Source organism: Netta rufina, assembly GCF_964035555.1.
Source record: "Netta rufina genome assembly, chromosome: 31".
Taxonomy (NCBI): domain Eukaryota; kingdom Metazoa; phylum Chordata; class Aves; order Anseriformes; family Anatidae; genus Netta; species Netta rufina.
This window is the reverse complement of record NC_140155.1, coordinates 2,265,493-2,283,759: the sequence shown is the minus strand read 5'-3', so window position 1 is coordinate 2,283,759 and position 18,267 is coordinate 2,265,493. Positions and strand designations below refer to the sequence as shown.

Below are 18,267 nucleotides of genomic sequence, written 5' to 3'. Positions count from 1 at the left end.
TCAGGCGGCTGGTTTTTATGCTCCTAGGCTAATACATATTCATCACTACTTCCAGAAAAGGCAGGGTTATTATAATTAGTTTCCGGAGATACAAACCCTCCACGGACGCATGCGTATCAGTCTCTGGTGGTCCCTCTGGGGGGTTGCTCGTACTGAAGGCTCGTAGTCTTCCTTCCAGGCTTTGTCCTTCGGTCGTCCTTCAGCTTCCCCTTTCTCCTTATTTGTGAATCTCTTATCCCGGATCTCAGAGACGTCCGTCCGCAACGGCCCATACAAAAATCAGCATTTTTTGAAAACTCCTTTGTTCTCTTATCCCCTAGACCCTAGTCTCAAGGTTTACCCTTCAAACCCTCTATTGACACGAATTGCTAGACCATTCCTCTACAAGATACGAGAACTATATACATTAACCACACTGTTTTTCTTAGACTTGTGTTTATACAGTGGTATGTAAGACAGAAGGTCACACTTCATCATGCGACCCTAGCATTGTTCCATATTGACACGAATCAGATGAACACATTTCACACTGCATGTAAGGAATTCGCAATTTGTGTCAATAGAGGATCTGAAGGGTTAATGTTGAGGCCAGGTCTAGGGGATAAGAGAACAAAGGGGTTTGCAGAGAACTGCTGACTATTGCAGTGGAGGCTGTGCAAGTCTCTGACATCCGGCCCAGCCGCTACCAAATACAGAGAGAGAGGAAGCGGAAGGACAAAGCCTGGGAGGAAGACTACGAGCCTTCAGCAATAACGACACCCGACCCCCGAGGGACCACTGGAGACTGGTATGCGGGTGCCCTTGGGAGGGTTCGGCTTCTAGGAACTAACTATAATAACCCTGCCTTTTCTAGAAGTAGTGATGAATATGTATTAGCCTAGCAACATAAAACCGAGCCGCCTGATGTAAGACGTATGCGTGTGGGAGGAGCCCGGACTCCCCAGCACACCCAGCACTGTTTACTTGCCTTTTATTAACCCTATAAATAAATCATATAAAGCTAAATAGACTGGGAATTTATAACACTGCACATCAGGAGGAGCCATGGCTAAGGCTGAGCTGTAGCCCAGAGCACCTCCTACAGAGCTGATAAGGGGTTAAGAACCTTGGGCTGGGCCTGAATAGAGCCCCACGGCGTGGAAATACCCCCACAGAGGAAGAGCATGAGAGTCTGGGCTCTGCCAGGGTGCTCGGGGAGGCTGGGGTGGGGGGGTAAAGCCTTAGGTGCAGCTCCCAGCTCCCTGCCCACCAGCAGACCTCAGAGGGGCACCCTGTAAGGCAAGCGAGAGCCTGGCTGGAAGCCACCCAGGCAGTGTCTTGGTTGCAGGAGGTGCACCGCGGCCATCCTGCAGCTGGGTCCAGCCTCAGGACACTTGGCATCCTCCAGCCTACACGACTCAGAGGAGCCAGGCTGCCTGCAAGGAGGGTGGGAGCAGCCTACTGTGGACTCGAGGTAGGTACTCTTCATTGCTTATGCAGACAAGAGGCAGAATTTTCCTTTTTCACACGATTCCCCCCTTTGAGACAGGGCCTGAGCATCTAAAGCTCAGCACCAGACTTGGGAGGTCATGCAAAAGGGGAAAGGAAAAGCAGGATCTGATGCATGTTGCTGTTCAAGGGTGGGAGATAGCTGTCGGGACCCAAAGCATGCAGCTTGTTGCTCACTGCTCCTCTCTTGGCTGCAGCCAAGAAATGAGCTGGGCTCTGTGACAGAGGATGCAAGTCCTCAGCAGGAAGGCTCTGGATCTGCAGTATTGTTTCCTGAGCCATGGCTTAGACTCTGTTGCTGAGGTTTCTGAGGGGACACAGGACGGGGTTGGAGCTGGGAAAATCAAGAAGTGCGCAGAGGCGATCAGCATGCTTTGCTGACCTGTTGAAGCTCTGTAATAATATATGTGGGACTACATTTCTAAGACGCGCACACACCTGACATCAAATAACCATTGTCCATACCTCTGCGTGTATCAATTCCTGCATGCTACAAAAATTTGCCTGCCTCCTGTTGTGTCTCTCAAGCTAAAACCTCCAGGTAAGGAATTTTCATCTCCTGCCCCTACATTCCTTTAGGAGATCCAGCAGGCAAGATCTTCCTCTAGTGGCTCTTCTGATGTTCTGCCAGCACTTGGTTTCCTTGCTTGCTTGTTCTGGGGCTTGTGCTACCTCCTTACCTACAGGACTTGGCTTTCTTTGTTCTGCAAATGCTTCCTAAGTCTGTTGTTCAGGATCTGCCTGTAACTGAAGACCCATTTTACAGGCAGCTGCTGGTCCTCCCTCAGGCATAGTCAGCATTTTCACCAGCACTGGACTCACTCAGGGCTCCTCTTGAACGGGTCAGGGGAAGAAAATCCTCTGAAACAAGAACAACTTCACTGCTCACAGGTTGAGACAGGGCCGGCTCACGGGTTGAGACAGGGTCAGGGGTGATCACTTTCCAATAAACATCACAGTCAAACAAGAGGGGGCAGAGGGCAGCTCTCTGTGGGTTGCACCCCCTTTTAGGCCATATCCACCTGCCCCAACATGAGCTCCTCAGTGGGCTGCAGTTTAGAGATCTGATCCACTCTGCCACACTGTGGGCTGCAGCAGAACAGCCTGCTTCCCCATGGTCCTGGCCACAGGCTTCAGGGGAAATTCTGTCCAGGTGCCTGGAGCACCTCCTTCCTCCTTCGTCACTGACCTTAGTGTCTGCAGGGTTGTTTTCATCTCATTTTCTCACTCCTCTCTGACGATTGCTGATGTGCAGCAGCTTTTTCCTTTCTTAAACCTGTGTCCCAGCTGGCTTTCACCCCCAATCAATGGCCTGCAGCTGGGCTGGCGCTGGGGAGGGACAGGGACAGGGACTGCTGCATTCCCCCAAACCTACCCTGCCATTTCTCTTGTCCCAGCAGGTTCCAGTTTGACATCTACCTTTCAGCTGTGATTATCCCAGCCTACAGGAGGGCAGGAAATGGCCACGGCACATCCAGCTGAGGTAGGGGCTTGGAGAAGCAGCCAGGAGAGGCCAAGGGGGAAGGTGAGGTGCCGTCAGCCAGCATTTGTGTGCTGGGCACAGAGAAGCCACTGGGACTGGAGCTTCTGTCATCAACAGGCTGCTTCTACATGGAGCCTCTTTGCTTGCAGGAACCCGTGACCTTCGTGGAGGTGGCCGTGTATTTCAGCAGGGAGGAGTGGGAGCTGCTGCATCCTGCACAGCGAGTGCTCTACCGGGACGTGATGCTGGAGACGTATGAGTCCATAACTTCACTGGGTGAGTGAGGGCTTTGCTTCTTTTTCTACTCAGTAGGGGAGCATTCGTGGTGTAGAAGAAGCCTCTGTGAGCAAGACATATAATAAACACAATGCAATTATTTACTGCATATAGAAGGAAAAAAAAAAATATAAAAAAAAAAAACCAGCAACCTAAAACCACACACAAAAAAGATAAGGATGAGTTAAGAAGACAGTAGTGTGTTATCCAATACAATGTATATGTATTATGATATAATGATACAATCATAATATAATAGCAAAAATAATACTGTATATTAGAATATTTAATAATACAATAATATATAAAAGATATAGCTATATAGACATATACATGTATATATTATAGTTATATATACATGCGTCCAAAAGAGCTTTTCTTGGTGGTTGCATGTAAATCTTCCTTCTCAGCATTGCCTTCCTCGGTTTTCCCCTAAACCTTCTTGAAGTTAACTGCATCCCCCAAGCATGCGTTCCCCCTCCTGTTGATACTCTCCCTTCAAACACTGGAAGGCCACAGTGAGGTCTCCCTGGAGCCTTCTCCTCTCCAAGCTAAAGAAGCTCAATTTCCTCAACCTTTATGCATAGGGAGGTGCTCCAGCCCTCTGATCATCTTAGTAGCCCTCCAAATGCTCTCATCTCCTCTGTTTATGTCATTTAAGGACTACTTCCATCCCCTAAACCCGTGGTGATCTCCCAGCTTGAAGAAGGGGAAGATCCCTGGATCCCAGATCTGCATGGCGTGGAGGATGTGACAGGAGACCTCAGCCCAGGTGAGGTGGTGGAGGAAGGGAGGAGATAGGGGTTGGCAAAAGCCAAGATCAGAGGATCAGAGAGCTCTGCCTGGGCAATATTGTGGGCACTATGGGCTGGTTGTGGATTTCCTCTGTCATCCAGCAGGTGACAGGATCACAAAAGCAGCGGAGACTCTTCAGAAAGGTGGCGTGGCCCAAAGGCAGCTGAATGCTGTCTCTGTGGGAAAAACCAGAAGGGGCGTGCAAAAGGGCCTGGAGCATGGAAAGCATCTCAAGAAGCCACTGCAAACCCATCCGGGAAATGGAGCTCGGAAGCCCCTAGATGGCAGCAAAGGTCAAAAGGAGGCTAAAGAACTGACAATGAAGCAAGGCTGCCAGAAGAAATTGGAGAACCAATGTGACGAGTGTGGAAAAATCTTTAAAAGTCATTCCTATCTTCTTAAGCACCGGCGCATCCACACAGGAGACAAACCCTACAAGTGCACTGAGTGTGGGAAGAGCTACATAACAAGTTCCAGTCTTGTTATACACCAGCGGATTCACACAGGAGAGAGACCCTACAAGTGCTTGGAGTGTGAGAAGAGCTTCAGAAGCAGCTCTGAACTCGTCTACCATCATCATGTTCACAGAGGAGAGAAACCTCACAAGTGCCCTGATTGTGAGAAGAGCTTCATAAAGAGTTGTGAACTCAAATTGCACAAACGGATCCACAACGGAGAGAGACCCTACAAGTGTCCTGAGTGTGGGAAGAGCTTCCAGTCGAGATCTGGACTCAAATGGCACAAAGGGACCCACACAGGAGAGAGACCCTACAAGTGCCCTGATTGTGGGAAGGGCTTCATAAGGATTTCTGAACTCAAATTGCACAAAAGGACCCACACGGAAGAGAGACCCTACAAGTGTCCCGAGTGTGGGAAGGGCTTCATAACGAGTTTTGTACTCAGTATACACAAACAGATCCACACAGGAGAGAGACCTCACAAGTGCCCTGAGTGTGACAAGAGCTACAAAAGAAGGGTAAATCTCATCTACCACCAGCACTTTCACACAGGAGAGAAGCCCTACAAATGCCCTGAGTGTGGGAAAGGCTTCATAAGTAGTTTTCTACTCAATTTTCACAAACGGATCCACGCAGGAGAGAGACCCTACAAGTGCCCTGATTGTGAGAAGAGCTTCCTCTCAAGTTCTGGGTTCAAATTGCACAAACGGATCCACGCAGGAGAGAGACCCTACAAGTGCCCTGATTGTGAGAAGAGCTTCCTCTCAAGTTCTGGGCTCAAATTGCACAAACGAATCCACACGGAAGAGAGACCCTACAAGTGCCCTGAGTGTGAGAAGAGCTTCAAAACAAGTTCTGACTTCAAATTGCACAAACGGACCCACACAGGAGAGAGACCCTACAAGTGTCCTGAGTGTGGGAAGGACTTCATAAGGAATTTTCTACTCAAATTGCACAAACTCATCCACACAGGAGAGAGACCCTACAAGTGCTCACAGTGTGAGAAGAGCTACAGAAGAAGAGAAGGTCTCATCTACCACCAGCGCTTTCACACAGGAGAGAAGCCCTACAAATGCCCTGAGTGTGGGGAGAGCTTCAAAGCGAGTTCTGGACTCAATGCGCACAAATGGATCCACACAGGAGAGAGACCCTACAAGTGCTCACAGTGTGAGAAGAGCTTCCTCTCGAGTTCTGGACTCAAATGGCACAAAGGGACCCACACAGGAGAGAGACCATACAAGTGTCCTGACTGTGCAAAGGCCTTCAAAAGCAGTTCTGAACTTAGATCACACAAGCATATCCACAAAGGAGAGAAGCTGTAGTAGTGCCCTAAGTGTGGGAGGAGCTTCAGCCAGAGCTCGAAGCTGGTCACCCAATTCTAGATTCACACAGAAGAGAACCTTACAAATACCGTGAGCAGAGGAAGAGCCTTGTGGCAAACTCATCTTCAAACCCTCCTGCAGATCAGACTCCCTCCCCCGAAACTTGAAGCCGAGGTTTAGCCCCATGCAGACAGCAGGGAGCACTAGGTGTAAGAATAAGATGTTTTCCCAGGCTGTGTTCCCTGGGAGATATCACTGACAGCCCATCAGGGAATGGTGCATATGGCTGAGAGCAGAGAGAGGAAACCCTGTTCCTAGTGTGGGCATCCAATGATGGCTGTTGGACAGATCCAATCCCCTCTTCCCTTCCTTGTTCTGTTTATCACTGCGTAAAATATTCTCTGGGATTCCTGATTTTCACGTCACCTTTTTTCCCCTCACCTTTAAGGGACTTGCTGCCCAATGGTTTGGTAACAGCAGTAAATACCAAGTCCCAGAAGCCGTGACAGAGACATTTAAATTCCTACCGGGAAACCCAGCATAAAAACCCCACAAAGAGCAAACTTCCATCCTTGAGCCTTGAAGCCGTGGTTTATCCTGGTGCAGACAAAAGAGAGCTCTGGGTGTCAAGATATTTGCTGGTGCCTTTCTTGGGAGATATTGCTGTGAGTCCAGCAAGGAATGATGCATTTGCTCCATCTTCTTTGAGCAGCTTAGCAGATTCCCCAGTGCCTTCACCCCCTCTGGGATGCAAAGGGTGTAGGGTTGCTGATAGAGTCTGGAAAGGAAAAGGGAAACAGGAAAAGCCAGCTGATGCTCTGTGTTGTCCTCTACGCTTGTAGCCGGGCTCATATTTTGGCAGTGGCCAGCTCACTGCTCCTCCCACAAGAGCCCATGGGGACCAGCTGGCCAGCTGCAAGTGAACCTTTGGGAGATGTCAAGGAGATGTTAGGAGAGCTAAGAAGTCAGAGCAGTGCTGGGTAAGGAGTCCAGAGTTTTGGTGATGCTCATCCCAAAGCAAGGCAGGCAACACTTCCAATCTCCACCTGAGTAAGCAGCATCCTGCCAAGATTCACAAATGACACATCAAGGCACAGAAAAAAAGTCACAATTCCCACACCTCTGCATAAGGAAATGCTCCCAGTTTCACTTTGGCTCACTTGGACAAGGCAGACCCCATTTTGGCTTGTGACCGGCATGCCTTGGAGTTTTCCCATCCTTTGGCTGGAGCATATCACCCTTCCTGGCCTTAGGTTGTGGTGGGTGTTCTGGGACAAATATATCCTGTTCTTGCTTTGTCCCCGGTGTGGGAATTACCCATATTGCTCCCCCTTTGGGGGAGCAATAATTCCCACACCGGGGACAAAGCAATGTCTGGGGACAAAAGCAATATGGCTCCCCAAATTGCTCCCCAATTACCCATATTGCTCCTCCTGTGTGGGGGCCTTTCCTTTGTCTCTGCCCAGAGCTGCTATCAAAGTTGAAAAACTGGAGATGGGGTGCCAAGTGACCACCCAAAGGAGAGTGCAGAGCTGGCTGTGGCGAAGCCACTGGAAGCCCTTGGGATGTTGGTAGGTGGATCAGAAGCACATTTCTCCCAGGGATGTGTATGAGGAAAGTCACCCAGGAAAGTGACTCTTCACTCAGCCCAGGAAAGTCACCTCTGGATAAACCCCTGGATAAACCCATCTGCTGTGGGTGAGTGCATGAAGATCCAAAAGAAAACTTGGCTGGAAAGTGTCCTGGTTTCAGTTAGGACAGAGTTAATTTTCTTCCTAGTAGCTGGTAGAATGCTATGTTTTGGCTTAGGATGAGAAGAGTGCTGATAACACCCCGATGTTTTAATTGTTGCAGAGCAGTTCTTACACCAAGCCAAGGACGTCTCAGCTTCTTGCTCTGTCCTGCCAACGGGCAAGAGCTGTGAGGGGACAGACCCAGGACAGGTGACCCAAACTAGCCAAAGAGGTATTCCATACCATCTGACGTCATGCTAAACAATATATAGGGGTGGCTAGCCGGGGAAGGGTGGCCGGACTGCTCGGGGTTAGGCTGGGCATCAGCCAGCAGGTGGTGAGCAATTGCATTGTGCATCACTTGTTTGTACACATTATTATTAGTAGTACTATTATTATCATTGTTGTTATTATTTTTATTGTTATTATTATTTTCCTGTCTTAATAAACTGTCTTTATCACAACTCACGGGTTTTACTTTCCCTTTTCTCTCCCCCATCCCAGAGAGGGAAGTGGGAGGGTGAGCGAATGGCTGTGTGGTGTTTAGCTGCTGGCCGGGTTAAAGCACTACAGAAAGAAAGGAAGAAAGCATGTCTGCAGGGATTACAGGAAGAACTTCAGCTGGAGCTCATGGAACTGACACCAGAAACAAAGCCCCCTTGCACCTTTCCTGTCCTTCCGTTTTTCATTTTAAGAAAGCAGGCCCCAATGAAAACACAAGCTCTGGGACAAATCAGGCTCCCACCCTCCTTGCAGGCAGCCTGGCTCCTCTGAGTCGTATAGGCTGGAGGATGCCAAGTGTCCTGAGGCTGGACCCAGCTGCAGGATGGCCATGGTGCACCTCCTGCAACCAAGACACTGCCTGGGTGGCTTCCAGCCAGGCTCTCACTTGCCTTACAGGGTGCCCCTCTGAGGTCTGCTGGTGGGCAGGGAGCTGGGAGCTGCACCTAAGGCTTTTCCCCCCACTGAGCACCCTGGCAGAGCCCAAACTCTCAGGCTCCTCCTCTGTGGGTGCCTTTCCTTTGTCTCTGCCCAGAGCTGCTATCAAAGGCCTGAGCACATCAGTGGCCTGCTGCTAGCAGAGTTAACTCTTTCCTTGCAGAGCACGGAAGGCTGAGCAGAGCACTTAACCCTTTCCTCACACAGTGGCACGCTCTAGGTGAGCCAACAGAGAAGGCGCCGAGGTCAATCCCTAACCAACCTCTTTGATTTTCTGTGCTGCAGCTTCACAACACATTCTGGTTTGTGGCCAGGAAGCCATGCTGTGTGAAATAAATGACTGAGTCCCAAATAGGATTGCAAGTTTACAATGTATTAAACGCATAGAGGCAAGCAAACAGCGCTGGGTGCACCGGGAGTCTCAGCTCCACCAAGATGCACCCCTATTGCGTCAGGCGGCTGGTTTTTATGCTCCTAGGCTAATGCATATTCATCACTACTTCCAGAAAAGGCGGGGTTATTATAATTAATTTCCCGGGATACAAACCCTCCACGGACGCATGCGTATCAGTCTCTGGTGGTCCCTCTGGGGGGTTGCTCGTACTGAAGGCTCGTAGTCTTCCTTCCAGGCTTTGTCCTTCAGTCGTCCTTCAGCTTCCCCTTTCTCCTTATTTGTGAATCTCTTATCCCAGATCTCAGAGACATCCGTCTGCAACGGCCCATGCAAAAATCAGCATTTTTTGAAAACTCCTTTGTTCTCTTATTCCCTAGACCCGAGTCTCAAGGTTTACCCTTCAAACCCTCTATTGACACGAATTGCTAGACCATTCCTCTGCAAGATACCAGAACTATATACATTAACCACACTGTTTTTCTTAGACTTGTGTTTATACAGTGGTATGTAAGACAGAAGGTCACACTTCATCATGCGACCCTAGCATTGTTCCATATTGACACGAATCAGATGAACACATTTCACACTGCATGTAAGGAATTCGCAATTTGTGTCAATAGAGGATCTGAAGGGTTAATGTTGAGGCCAGGTCTAGGGGATAAGAGAACAAAGGGGTTTGCAGAGAACTGCTGACTATTGCAGTGGAGGCTGTGCAAGTCTCTGACATCCGGCCCAGCCGCTACCAAATACAGAGAGAGAGGAAGCGGAAGGACAAAGCCTGGGAGGAAGACTACGAGCCTTCAGCAATAACGACACCCGACCCCCGAGGGACCACTGGAGACTGGTATGCGGGTGCCCTTGGGAGGGTTCGGCTTCTAGGAACTAACTATAATAACCCTGCCTTTTCTAGAAGTAGTGATGAATATGTATTAGCCTAGCAACATAAAACCGAGCCGCCTGATGTAAGACGTATGCGTGTGGGAGGAGCCCGGACTCCCCAGCACACCCAGCACTGTTTACTTGCCTTTTATTAACCCTATAAATAAATCATATAAAGCTAAATAGACTGGGAATTTATAACACTGCACATCAGGAGGAGCCATGGCTAAGGCTGAGCTGTAGCCCAGAGCACCTCCTACAGAGCTGATAAGGGGTTAAGAACCTTGGGCTGGGCCTGAATAGAGCCCCACGGCGTGGAAATACCCCCACAGAGGAAGAGCATGAGAGTCTGGGCTCTGCCAGGGTGCTCGGGGAGGCTGGGGTGGGGGGGTAAAGCCTTAGGTGCAGCTCCCAGCTCCCTGCCCACCAGCAGACCTCAGAGGGGCACCCTGTAAGGCAAGCGAGAGCCTGATTGGAAGCCACCCAGGCAGTGTCTTGGTTGCAGGAGGTGCACCGTGGCCATCCTGCAGCTGGGTCCAGCCTCAGAACACTTGGCATCCTCCAGCCTACATGACTCAGAGGAGCCAGGCTGCCTGCAAGGAGGGTGGGAGCAGCCTACTGTGGACTCGAGGTAGGTACTCTTCATTGCTTATGCAGACAAGAGGCAGGATTTTCCTTTTTCACATGATTGCCCCCTTTGAGACAGGGCCTGAGCACCTAAAGCTCAGCACCAGACTTGGGAGGTCATGCAAAAGGGGAAAGGAAAAGCAGGATCTGATGCATGTTGCTGTTCAAGGGTGGGAGATAGCTGTCGGGACCCAAAGCATGCAACTTGTTGCTCACTGCTCCTCTCTTGGCTGCAGCCAAGAAATGAGCTGGGCTCTGTGACAGAGTATGCAAGTTCTCAGCAGGAAGGCTCTGGATCTGCAGTGTTGTTTCCTGAGCCGTGGCTTAGACTCTGTTGCTGAGGTTTCTGAGGGGACACAGGACGGGGTTGGAGCTGGGAAAATCAAGAAGTGAGCAGAGACGATCAGCATGCTTTGCTGACCTGTTGAAGCTCTGTAATAATATATGTGGGACTACATTTCTAAGACGCGCACACACCTGACATCAAATGACCAGTGTCCTTACCTCTGTGTGTATCAATTCCTGCATGCTATAAAAATTCGCCTGCCTCCTGTTGTGTCTCTCAAGCTAAAACCTCCAGGTAAGGAATTTTCATCTCCTGCCCCTACATTCCTTTAGGAGATCCAGCAGGCAAGATCTTCCTCTAGTGGCTCTTCTGATGTTACCTTTTGTTCTGCCAGCACTTGGTTTCCTTGCTTGCTTGTTCTGGGGCTTGTGCTACCTCCTTACCTACAGGACTTGGCTTTCTTTGTTCTGCAAATGCTTCCTAAGTCTGTTGTTCAGGATCTGCCTGTAACTGAAGACCCATTTTACAGGCAGCTGCTGGTCCTCCCTCAGGCATAGTCAGCATTTTCACCAGCACTGGACTCACTCAGGGCTCCTCTTGAACGGGTCAGGGGAAGAAAATCCTCTGAAACAAGAACAACTTCACTGCTCACAGGTTGAGACAGGGCCGGCTCACGGGTTGAGACAGGGTCAGGGGTGATCACTTTCCAATAAACATCACAGTCAAACAAGAGGGGGCAGAGGGCAGCTCTCTGTGGGTTGCACCCCCTTTTAGGCCATATCCACCTGCCCCAACATGAGCTCCTCAGTGGGCTGCAGTTTAGAGATCTGATCCACTCTGCCACACTGTGGGCTGCAGCAGAACAGCCTGCTTCCCCATGGTCCTGGCCACAGGCTTCAGGGGAAATTCTGTCCAGGTGCCTGGAGCACCTCCTTCCTCCTTCGTCACTGACCTTAGTGTCTGCAGGGTTGTTTTCATCTCATTTTCTCACTCCTCTCTGACGATTGCTGATGTGCAGCAGCTTTTTCCTTTCTTAAACCTGTGTCCCAGCTGGCTTTCACCCCCAATCAATGGCCTGCAGCTGGGCTGGCGCTGGGGAGGGACAGGGACAGGGACTGCTGCATTCCCCCAAACCTACCCTGCCATTTCTCTTGTCCCAGCAGGTTCCAGTTTGACATCTACCTTTCAGCTGTGATTATCCCAGCCTACAGGAGGGCAGGAAATGGCCACGGCACATCCAGCTGAGGTAGGGGCTTGGAGAAGCAGCCAGGAGAGGCCAAGGGGGAAGGTGAGGTGCCGTCAGCCAGCATTTGTGTGCTGGGCACAGAGAAGCCACTGGGACTGGAGCTTCTGTCATCAACAGGCTGCTTCTACATGGAGCCTCTTTGCTTGCAGGAACCCGTGACCTTCGTGGAGGTGGCCGTGTATTTCAGCAGGGAGGAGTGGGAGCTGCTGCATCCTGCACAGCGAGTGCTCTACCGGGACGTGATGCTGGAGACGTATGAGTCCATAACTTCACTGGGTGAGTGAGGGCTTTGCTTCTTTTTCTACTCAGTAGGGGAGCATTCGTGGTGTAGAAGAAGCCTCTGTGAGCAAGACATATAATAAACACAATGCAATTATTTACTGCATATAGAAGGAAAAAAATAAAAAATAAAAAAAAAAACAGCAACCTAAAACCACACACAAAAAAGATAAGGATGAGTTAAGAAGACAGTAGTGTGTTATCCAATACAATGTATATGTATTATGATATAATGATACAATCATAATATAATAGCAAAAATAATACTGTATATTAGAATATTTAATAATACAATAATATATAAAAGATATAGCTATATAGACATATACATGTATATATTATAGTTATATATACATGCGTCCAAAAGAGCTTTTCTTGGTGGTTGCATGTAAATCTTCCTTCTCAGCATTGCCTTCCTCGGTTTTCCCCTAAACCTTCTTGAAGTTAACTGCATCCCCCAAGCATGCTTTCCCCCTCCTGTTGATACGCTCCCTTCAAACACTGGAAGGCCACAGTGAGGTCTCCCTGGAGCCTTCTCCTCTCCAAGCTAAAGAAGCTCAATTTCCTCAACCTTTATGCATAGGGAGGTGCTCCAGCCCTCTGATCATCTTAGTAGCCCTCCAAATGCTCTCATCTCCTCTGTTTATGTCATTTAAGGACTACTTCCATCCCCTAAACCCGTGGTGATCTCCCAGCTTGAAGAAGGGGAAGATCCCTGGATCCCAGATCTGCATGGCGTGGAGGATGTGACAGGAGACCTCAGCCCAGGTGAGGTGGTGGAGGAAGGGAGGAGATAGGGGTTGGCAAAAGCCAAGATCAGAGGATCAGAGAGCTCTGCCTGGGCAATATTGTGGGCACTATGGGCTGGTTGTGGATTTCCTCTGTCATCCAGCAGGTGACAGGATCACAAAAGCAGCGGAGACTCTTCAGAAAGGTGGCGTGGCCCAAAGGCAGCTGAATGCTGTCTCTGTGGGAAAAACCAGAAGGGGCGTGCAAAAGGGCCTGGAGCATGGAAAGCATCTCAAGAAGCCACTGCAAACCCATCCGGGAAATGGAGCTCGGAAGCCCCTAGATGGCAGCAAAGGTCAAAAGGAGGCTAAAGAACTGACAATGAAGCAAGGCTGCCAGAAGAAATTGGAGAACCAATGTGACGAGTGTGGAAAAATCTTTAAAAGTCATTCCTATCTTCTTAAGCACCGGCGCATCCACACAGGAGACAAACCCTACAAGTGCACTGAGTGTGGGAAGAGCTACATAACAAGTTCCAGTCTGGTTATACACCAGCGGATTCACACAGGAGAGAGACCCTACAAGTGCTTGGAGTGTGAGAAGAGCTTCAGAAGCAGCTCTGAACTCGTCTACCATCATCATGTTCACAGAGGAGAGAAACCTCACAAGTGCCCTGATTGTGAGAAGAGCTTCATAAAGAGTTGTGAACTCAAATTGCACAAACGGATCCACAACGGAGAGAGACCCTACAAGTGTCCTGAGTGTGGGAAGAGCTTCCAGTCGAGATCTGGACTCAAATGGCACAAAGGGACCCACACAGGAGAGAGACCCTACAAGTGCCCTGATTGTGGGAAGGGCTTCATAAGGATTTCTGAACTCAAATTGCACAAAGGGACCCACACGGAAGAGAGACCCTACAAGTGTCCCGAGTGTGGGAAGGGCTTCATAACGAGTTTTGTACTCAGTATACACAAACAGATCCACACAGGAGAGAGACCTCACAAGTGTCCTGAGTGTGACAAGAGCTACAAAAGAAGGGTAAATCTCATCTACCACCAGCACTTTCACACAGGAGAGAAGCCCTACAAATGCCCTGAGTGTGGGAAAGGCTTCATAAGTAGTTTTCTACTCAATTTTCACAAACGGATCCACGCAGGAGAGAGACCCTACAAGTGCTCACAGTGTGAGAAGAGCTTCCTCTCGATTTCTGGACTCAAATGGCACAAATGGATCCACACAGGAGAGAGACCCTACAAGTGCCCTGATTGTGAGAAGAGCTTCCTCTCAAGTTCTGGGCTCAAATTGCACAAACGGATCCACACAGGAGAGAGACCCTACAAGTGCCCTGATTGTGGGAAGGTCTTCAGCAGGACTTCTTCACTCAAGTTGCACAAACGAATCCACACGGAAGAGAGACCCTACAAGTGCCCTGAGTGTGAGAAGAGCTTCAAAACAAGTTCTGACTTCAAATTGCACAAACGGACCCACACAGGAGAGAGACCCTACAAGTGTCCTGAGTGTGGGAAGGACTTCATAAGGAATTTTCTACTCAAATTGCACAAACTCATCCACACAGGAGAGAGACCCTACAAGTGCTCACAGTGTGAGAAGAGCTACAGAAGAAGAGAAGGTCTCATCTACCACCAGCGCTTTCACACAGGAGAGAAGCCCTACAAATGCCCTGAGTGTGGGGAGAGCTTCAAAGCGAGTTCTGGACTCAATGCGCACAAATGGATCCACACAGGAGAGAGACCCTACAAGTGCTCACAGTGTGAGAAGAGCTTCCTCTCGAGTTCTGGACTCAAATGGCACAAAGGGACCCACACAGGAGAGAGACCATACAAGTGTCCTGACTGTGCAAAGGCCTTCAAAAGCAGTTCTGAACTTAGATCACACAAGCATATCCACAAAGGAGAGAAGCTGTAGTAGTGCCCTAAGTGTGGGAGGAGCTTCAGCCAGAGCTCGAAGCTGGTCACCCAATTCTAGATTCACACAGAAGAGAACCTTACAAATACCGTGAGCAGAGGAAGAGCCTTGTGGCAAACTCATCTTCAAACCCTCCTGCAGATCAGACTCCCTCCCCCGAAACTTGAAGCCGAGGTTTAGCCCCATGCAGACAGCAGGGAGCACTAGGTGTAAGAATAAGATGTTTTCCCAGGCTGTGTTCCCTGGGAGATATCACTGAGAGCCCATCAAGGAATGGTGCATATGGCTGAGAGCAGAGAGAGAAACCCTGTTCCTAGTGTGGGCATCTGACGATGGCTGTTGGACAGATCCAATCCCCTCTTCACTTCCTTATTCTGATTATCGCTATGTAAAATATTCTCTGGGATTCCTGACTTTCATGTCACCTTTTTTCTAAACTGCAGCGCACTGAGGAGCTCATGTTGGTAAGTGATCTCCCTGTCTCTGTCTCAACCCATGTGCTGTGAGTTTTTTCTTGTCAAGTCCTGTAGTTAAGGAGGAAGCACAAGCCCCAGAACAAGCAAGCAAGGATACCAAGTGCTGGCAGAACAAAAGGTAACGTCAGAAGAGCCACTAGAGGAAGATCTTGCCTTCTGGATCCCCTAAAGGAATGTAGGGGCAGGAGATGAAAATTCCTTACCTGGAGGTTTTAGCTTGATAGAGACAACAGGAGGCAGGTGAATTTTTATAGCATGCAGGAATCGATACACGCAGAGGTATGGACTCTGGTCATTTGATGTCAGGTGGGGAGAGGAGGAAGGTCTTAGAAATATAGTCCCAGATATAATATTACAGATCTGTTCTACATCATACCTTGAAACAGCTGCTTCCTTGTACCTGATCTGGCCCGGACAAACCTGCTTTGCTCTGCAAGAGATGGAACCAGGACCTGGATCCTGCCTGGGGTAAAGCTTTCCTGGTTCTGAAACACTTTGCTGCTGTTGTCTGTCCTCCTGGTCTCCCTTGACCTGCTAGAAATGTTCTTCCAAATGCAGTCCAGGATACTGTTGGCTTTCTTGGCCATGAGGGCACATTGCTGGCTCTCGGTCAGCCTGCTGTCCACCAGGACTCCCAGGTCCCTCTCTGCAGAGCTGCTCTCCAGCACATCAGCCCCCAGCCTGTACTGTTGCTTGGGGTTATTCCTCCCTACATGCAGGACCCTGAACTTGCCTTTGTTGAACTTCAGGAGGTTCCTCCCAGCCCATCTCTCCAGCCTGTCAAGGTTCCTCTGAAGGGCAGCACAGCCCTCTGGGGTATCAGCCACTACTCCCAGCTTAATGTGGTCAGCAAACTTGCTGAGGGTGCACTCCGTTCCATCGTCCAGGTTGTTGATGAATACTTTGAACAAGACTGGACTCAGTACTTACCCTTGGCGGACACTGCTAGGTCTCCAACTGGACTCAGCACCGCTAAGCACAACTCTCTGAGCTCTGCCATTCATCCAATTTTCAATCCACCTCACAGTCCACTCCGTCTAGCCCACACTTCCTGAGGATGTTATGGGAGACAGTGTCAAAAGCCTTGCTGAAGTCAAGGCAAGCCACCCATTAGCTGACAGAACACCACAAGTCCTGTTCTGAGATAACTTTCCCTTATCCACCAGGCGGGAGACCTGGTCATAGAAGGAGATGAGGCTGGTCAGGCAGGACTTGCCTTTCATGAACCCATTGCAAGACTTGCAGGAGCGGTGGACACCAGAAACTGAGCCCTGCAAATCTTGGCCCAGGTGGCCAAGAAGGCCAAGAGTATCCTGGCTTGTATCAGGAATAGTGTAACCAGCAGGAACAAGGAGGTGATCGTCCCCCTGTACTCCGCTCTGGTGAGGCCATACCTCGAGTACTGTGTTGCGTTTTGGGCCCCTCACTACAAGAAGGACATTGAGGCACTGAAATGCATCCAGAGAAGGGCTACAAAGCTGGTGAAGGGCCTGGAACACAAGTCCTATGAGAAGCATCTGAGATAACTGGGGTTGTTCAATCTGGAGAAAAGGAGGCTCAGGGGAGACCTTATGGCTCTTTACAACTACCTGAAAGGAAGGTTTGGGGAGCTGGCAGTCAGCCTCTTCTCACAGATAACTAGTGATAGGACTAGAGGGAATGGCCTCGAGTTGTGCCAGGGGAGGTTCAGGTTGGAAATTAGAAGAAATTTCTTCTCAGAAAGAGTAGTCAGGCATTGGAATGGGTTGCCCAGGAAGGTGGTGGAGTCACTGTCCCTGGGGGTGTTTAAGGAAAGGTTGGACATGGTGCTTAGGGACATAGTTTAGTGGGTGATATTAGTGGTAGGGGTATGGTTGCATCAGATGATCTTGGAGGGCTTTCCAATGCTTTTATTTCTATGGTTCTATGACTGCTTGAGAAAGTTTCTCAGCAGTCAACACACAGGGCCATAGGGAAGAAGATAAGATTTTCTTTGTACTGGTGGAGTTAGCTAGCCAATTCATCCACCATGGCTTCCTCTGGGTCTTTCCAGGTCATTACTGACAAAGATTTGGCATATAATGATGGTGAGCTCCGTACAAACTTCTGTCACATGGGTTGCATGCATTTGACTTGATCTGGATCTTTGGATATCTGTTCATTTTCTAGGTTACTATAAATCACCTCCATCACAGCTAATTGCCTCAGGTACTGGATACCTCTCTCCATGGTAGTCCACTTGCCTGGCTGACATACATCTTACTTGAAGGGGTAGCTTTCCTTCATGCCTGACAGGAGTTGCCTTCAGAGGCTCTTTCTGTCTGTTTTTCCTCCTGTTTTTGTGATGGCCCTGTTTTAGAGCAGTCTGCCCCTTCCACTTCTCCCTCCCAGAGCCTTTTAGGAGAAGTTCCTTCCCTTACTAAATAAACTGACTTCCTCTTCCATTGTTTCATCTTGACTACAGGGGTGACTAATACCATCCATTGGTCTCTTGGTTTTGCTACTCTGTTATCCCAACATCAGATTCAGACTTCCTCCTCCCCCTGAGGGTGTTGAATAATGTTTGCTATTGTTAGGTAGGCGCAGACCAGCTCCCAGCACAGTTCAGCAAGCTGTAAGTCTCTGGCATTGCTGAGGTCAGGGAATACTTTCTTTTAAACATTCTTTCATTTGGGGGGGATTCCACACTTGTTCACTGGTGAAGCTCAAAACCAACGGAATAGATAGCCATGACAGAAGTTGTGGATGTCCCATCCCTGAAAGTGTTTAAGGCTAGATTGGATAGGGCTTTGAGTAACCTTTTCTAGTGGAAGTTGTCCATGCCAATGGCAGAGGGTTTGGAATTAGGTGATCTTTAAGGTCCTTTCCAGCCCAAAGCATTCTATGATCCTATGACAGGTACCTGCACATATCCTTCTTGCCACCCACCATCACACTGCCTTGGGGAAGATT

General features: G+C 49.4%; 2 protein-coding genes across 7 annotated transcripts; both read left to right on the top strand.

Annotated features, from left to right (window-relative positions):
• The first annotated feature begins 1,336 nt into the window (after positions 1-1,336).
• LOC311220416 (uncharacterized protein) lies at positions 1,337-5,831 on the top strand. 3 transcript variants are annotated; one of them, XM_084303935.1, is made up of 5 exons: positions 1,337-1,453; positions 2,889-2,971; positions 3,121-3,247; positions 3,909-4,019; positions 4,144-5,831. In XM_084303935.1, the coding sequence occupies exons 2-5, from the start codon at positions 2,948-2,950 to the stop codon at positions 5,820-5,822; spliced, it is 1,941 nt and encodes a 646-aa protein (XP_084160061.1). In that variant the 5' UTR covers positions 1,337-1,453; positions 2,889-2,947; the 3' UTR covers positions 5,823-5,831. The 3 variants fall into 3 exon arrangements, with proteins under 3 accessions (XP_084160061.1, XP_084160062.1, XP_084160060.1); XM_084303936.1 differs by having other exon boundaries at positions 1,377-1,453; positions 2,886-2,971; positions 4,147-5,831; XM_084303934.1 differs by having other exon boundaries at positions 1,377-1,453; positions 2,886-2,971.
• A 3,841-nt stretch (positions 5,832-9,672) lies between these two features.
• On the top strand, positions 9,673-17,735 carry LOC311220408 (uncharacterized protein). 4 transcript variants are annotated; one of them, XM_084303925.1, is made up of 7 exons: positions 9,673-9,732; positions 10,273-10,398; positions 11,844-11,926; positions 12,076-12,202; positions 12,863-12,973; positions 13,101-15,324; positions 15,723-17,735. In XM_084303925.1, exons 3-6 carry the CDS (start codon positions 11,903-11,905, stop codon positions 14,858-14,860), a joined length of 2,022 nt encoding a protein of 673 aa, XP_084160051.1. In that variant the 5' UTR covers positions 9,673-9,732; positions 10,273-10,398; positions 11,844-11,902; the 3' UTR covers positions 14,861-15,324; positions 15,723-17,735. The 4 variants fall into 4 exon arrangements, with proteins under 4 accessions (XP_084160051.1, XP_084160048.1, XP_084160049.1 ...); XM_084303922.1 differs by having other exon boundaries at positions 13,098-15,324; XM_084303923.1 differs by having other exon boundaries at positions 9,705-9,732; positions 10,255-10,398; positions 13,098-15,324.
• The last annotated feature ends 532 nt before the right edge of the window (positions 17,736-18,267 follow it).

Excerpts from the sequence above, each read along its gene's own strand:
- LOC311220416 (XM_084303935.1), top strand. The coding sequence starts at position 2,948 with ATGGCCACGGCACATCCAGCTGAG. Across the intron at positions 2,972-3,120 it reads CCACGGCACATCCAGCTGAG|GAACCCGTGACCTTCGTGGA; the intron begins GTAGGGGCTTGG and ends CTTTGCTTGCAG. Across the intron at positions 4,020-4,143 it reads GACAGGAGACCTCAGCCCAG|CAGGTGACAGGATCACAAAA; the intron begins GTGAGGTGGTGG and ends TCTGTCATCCAG.
- LOC311220408 (XM_084303922.1), top strand. The coding sequence starts at position 11,903 with ATGGCCACGGCACATCCAGCTGAG. Across the intron at positions 12,203-12,862 it reads TGAGTCCATAACTTCACTGG|GACTACTTCCATCCCCTAAA; the intron begins GTGAGTGAGGGC and ends ATGTCATTTAAG. Across the intron at positions 12,974-13,097 it reads GACAGGAGACCTCAGCCCAG|CAGGTGACAGGATCACAAAA; the intron begins GTGAGGTGGTGG and ends TCTGTCATCCAG.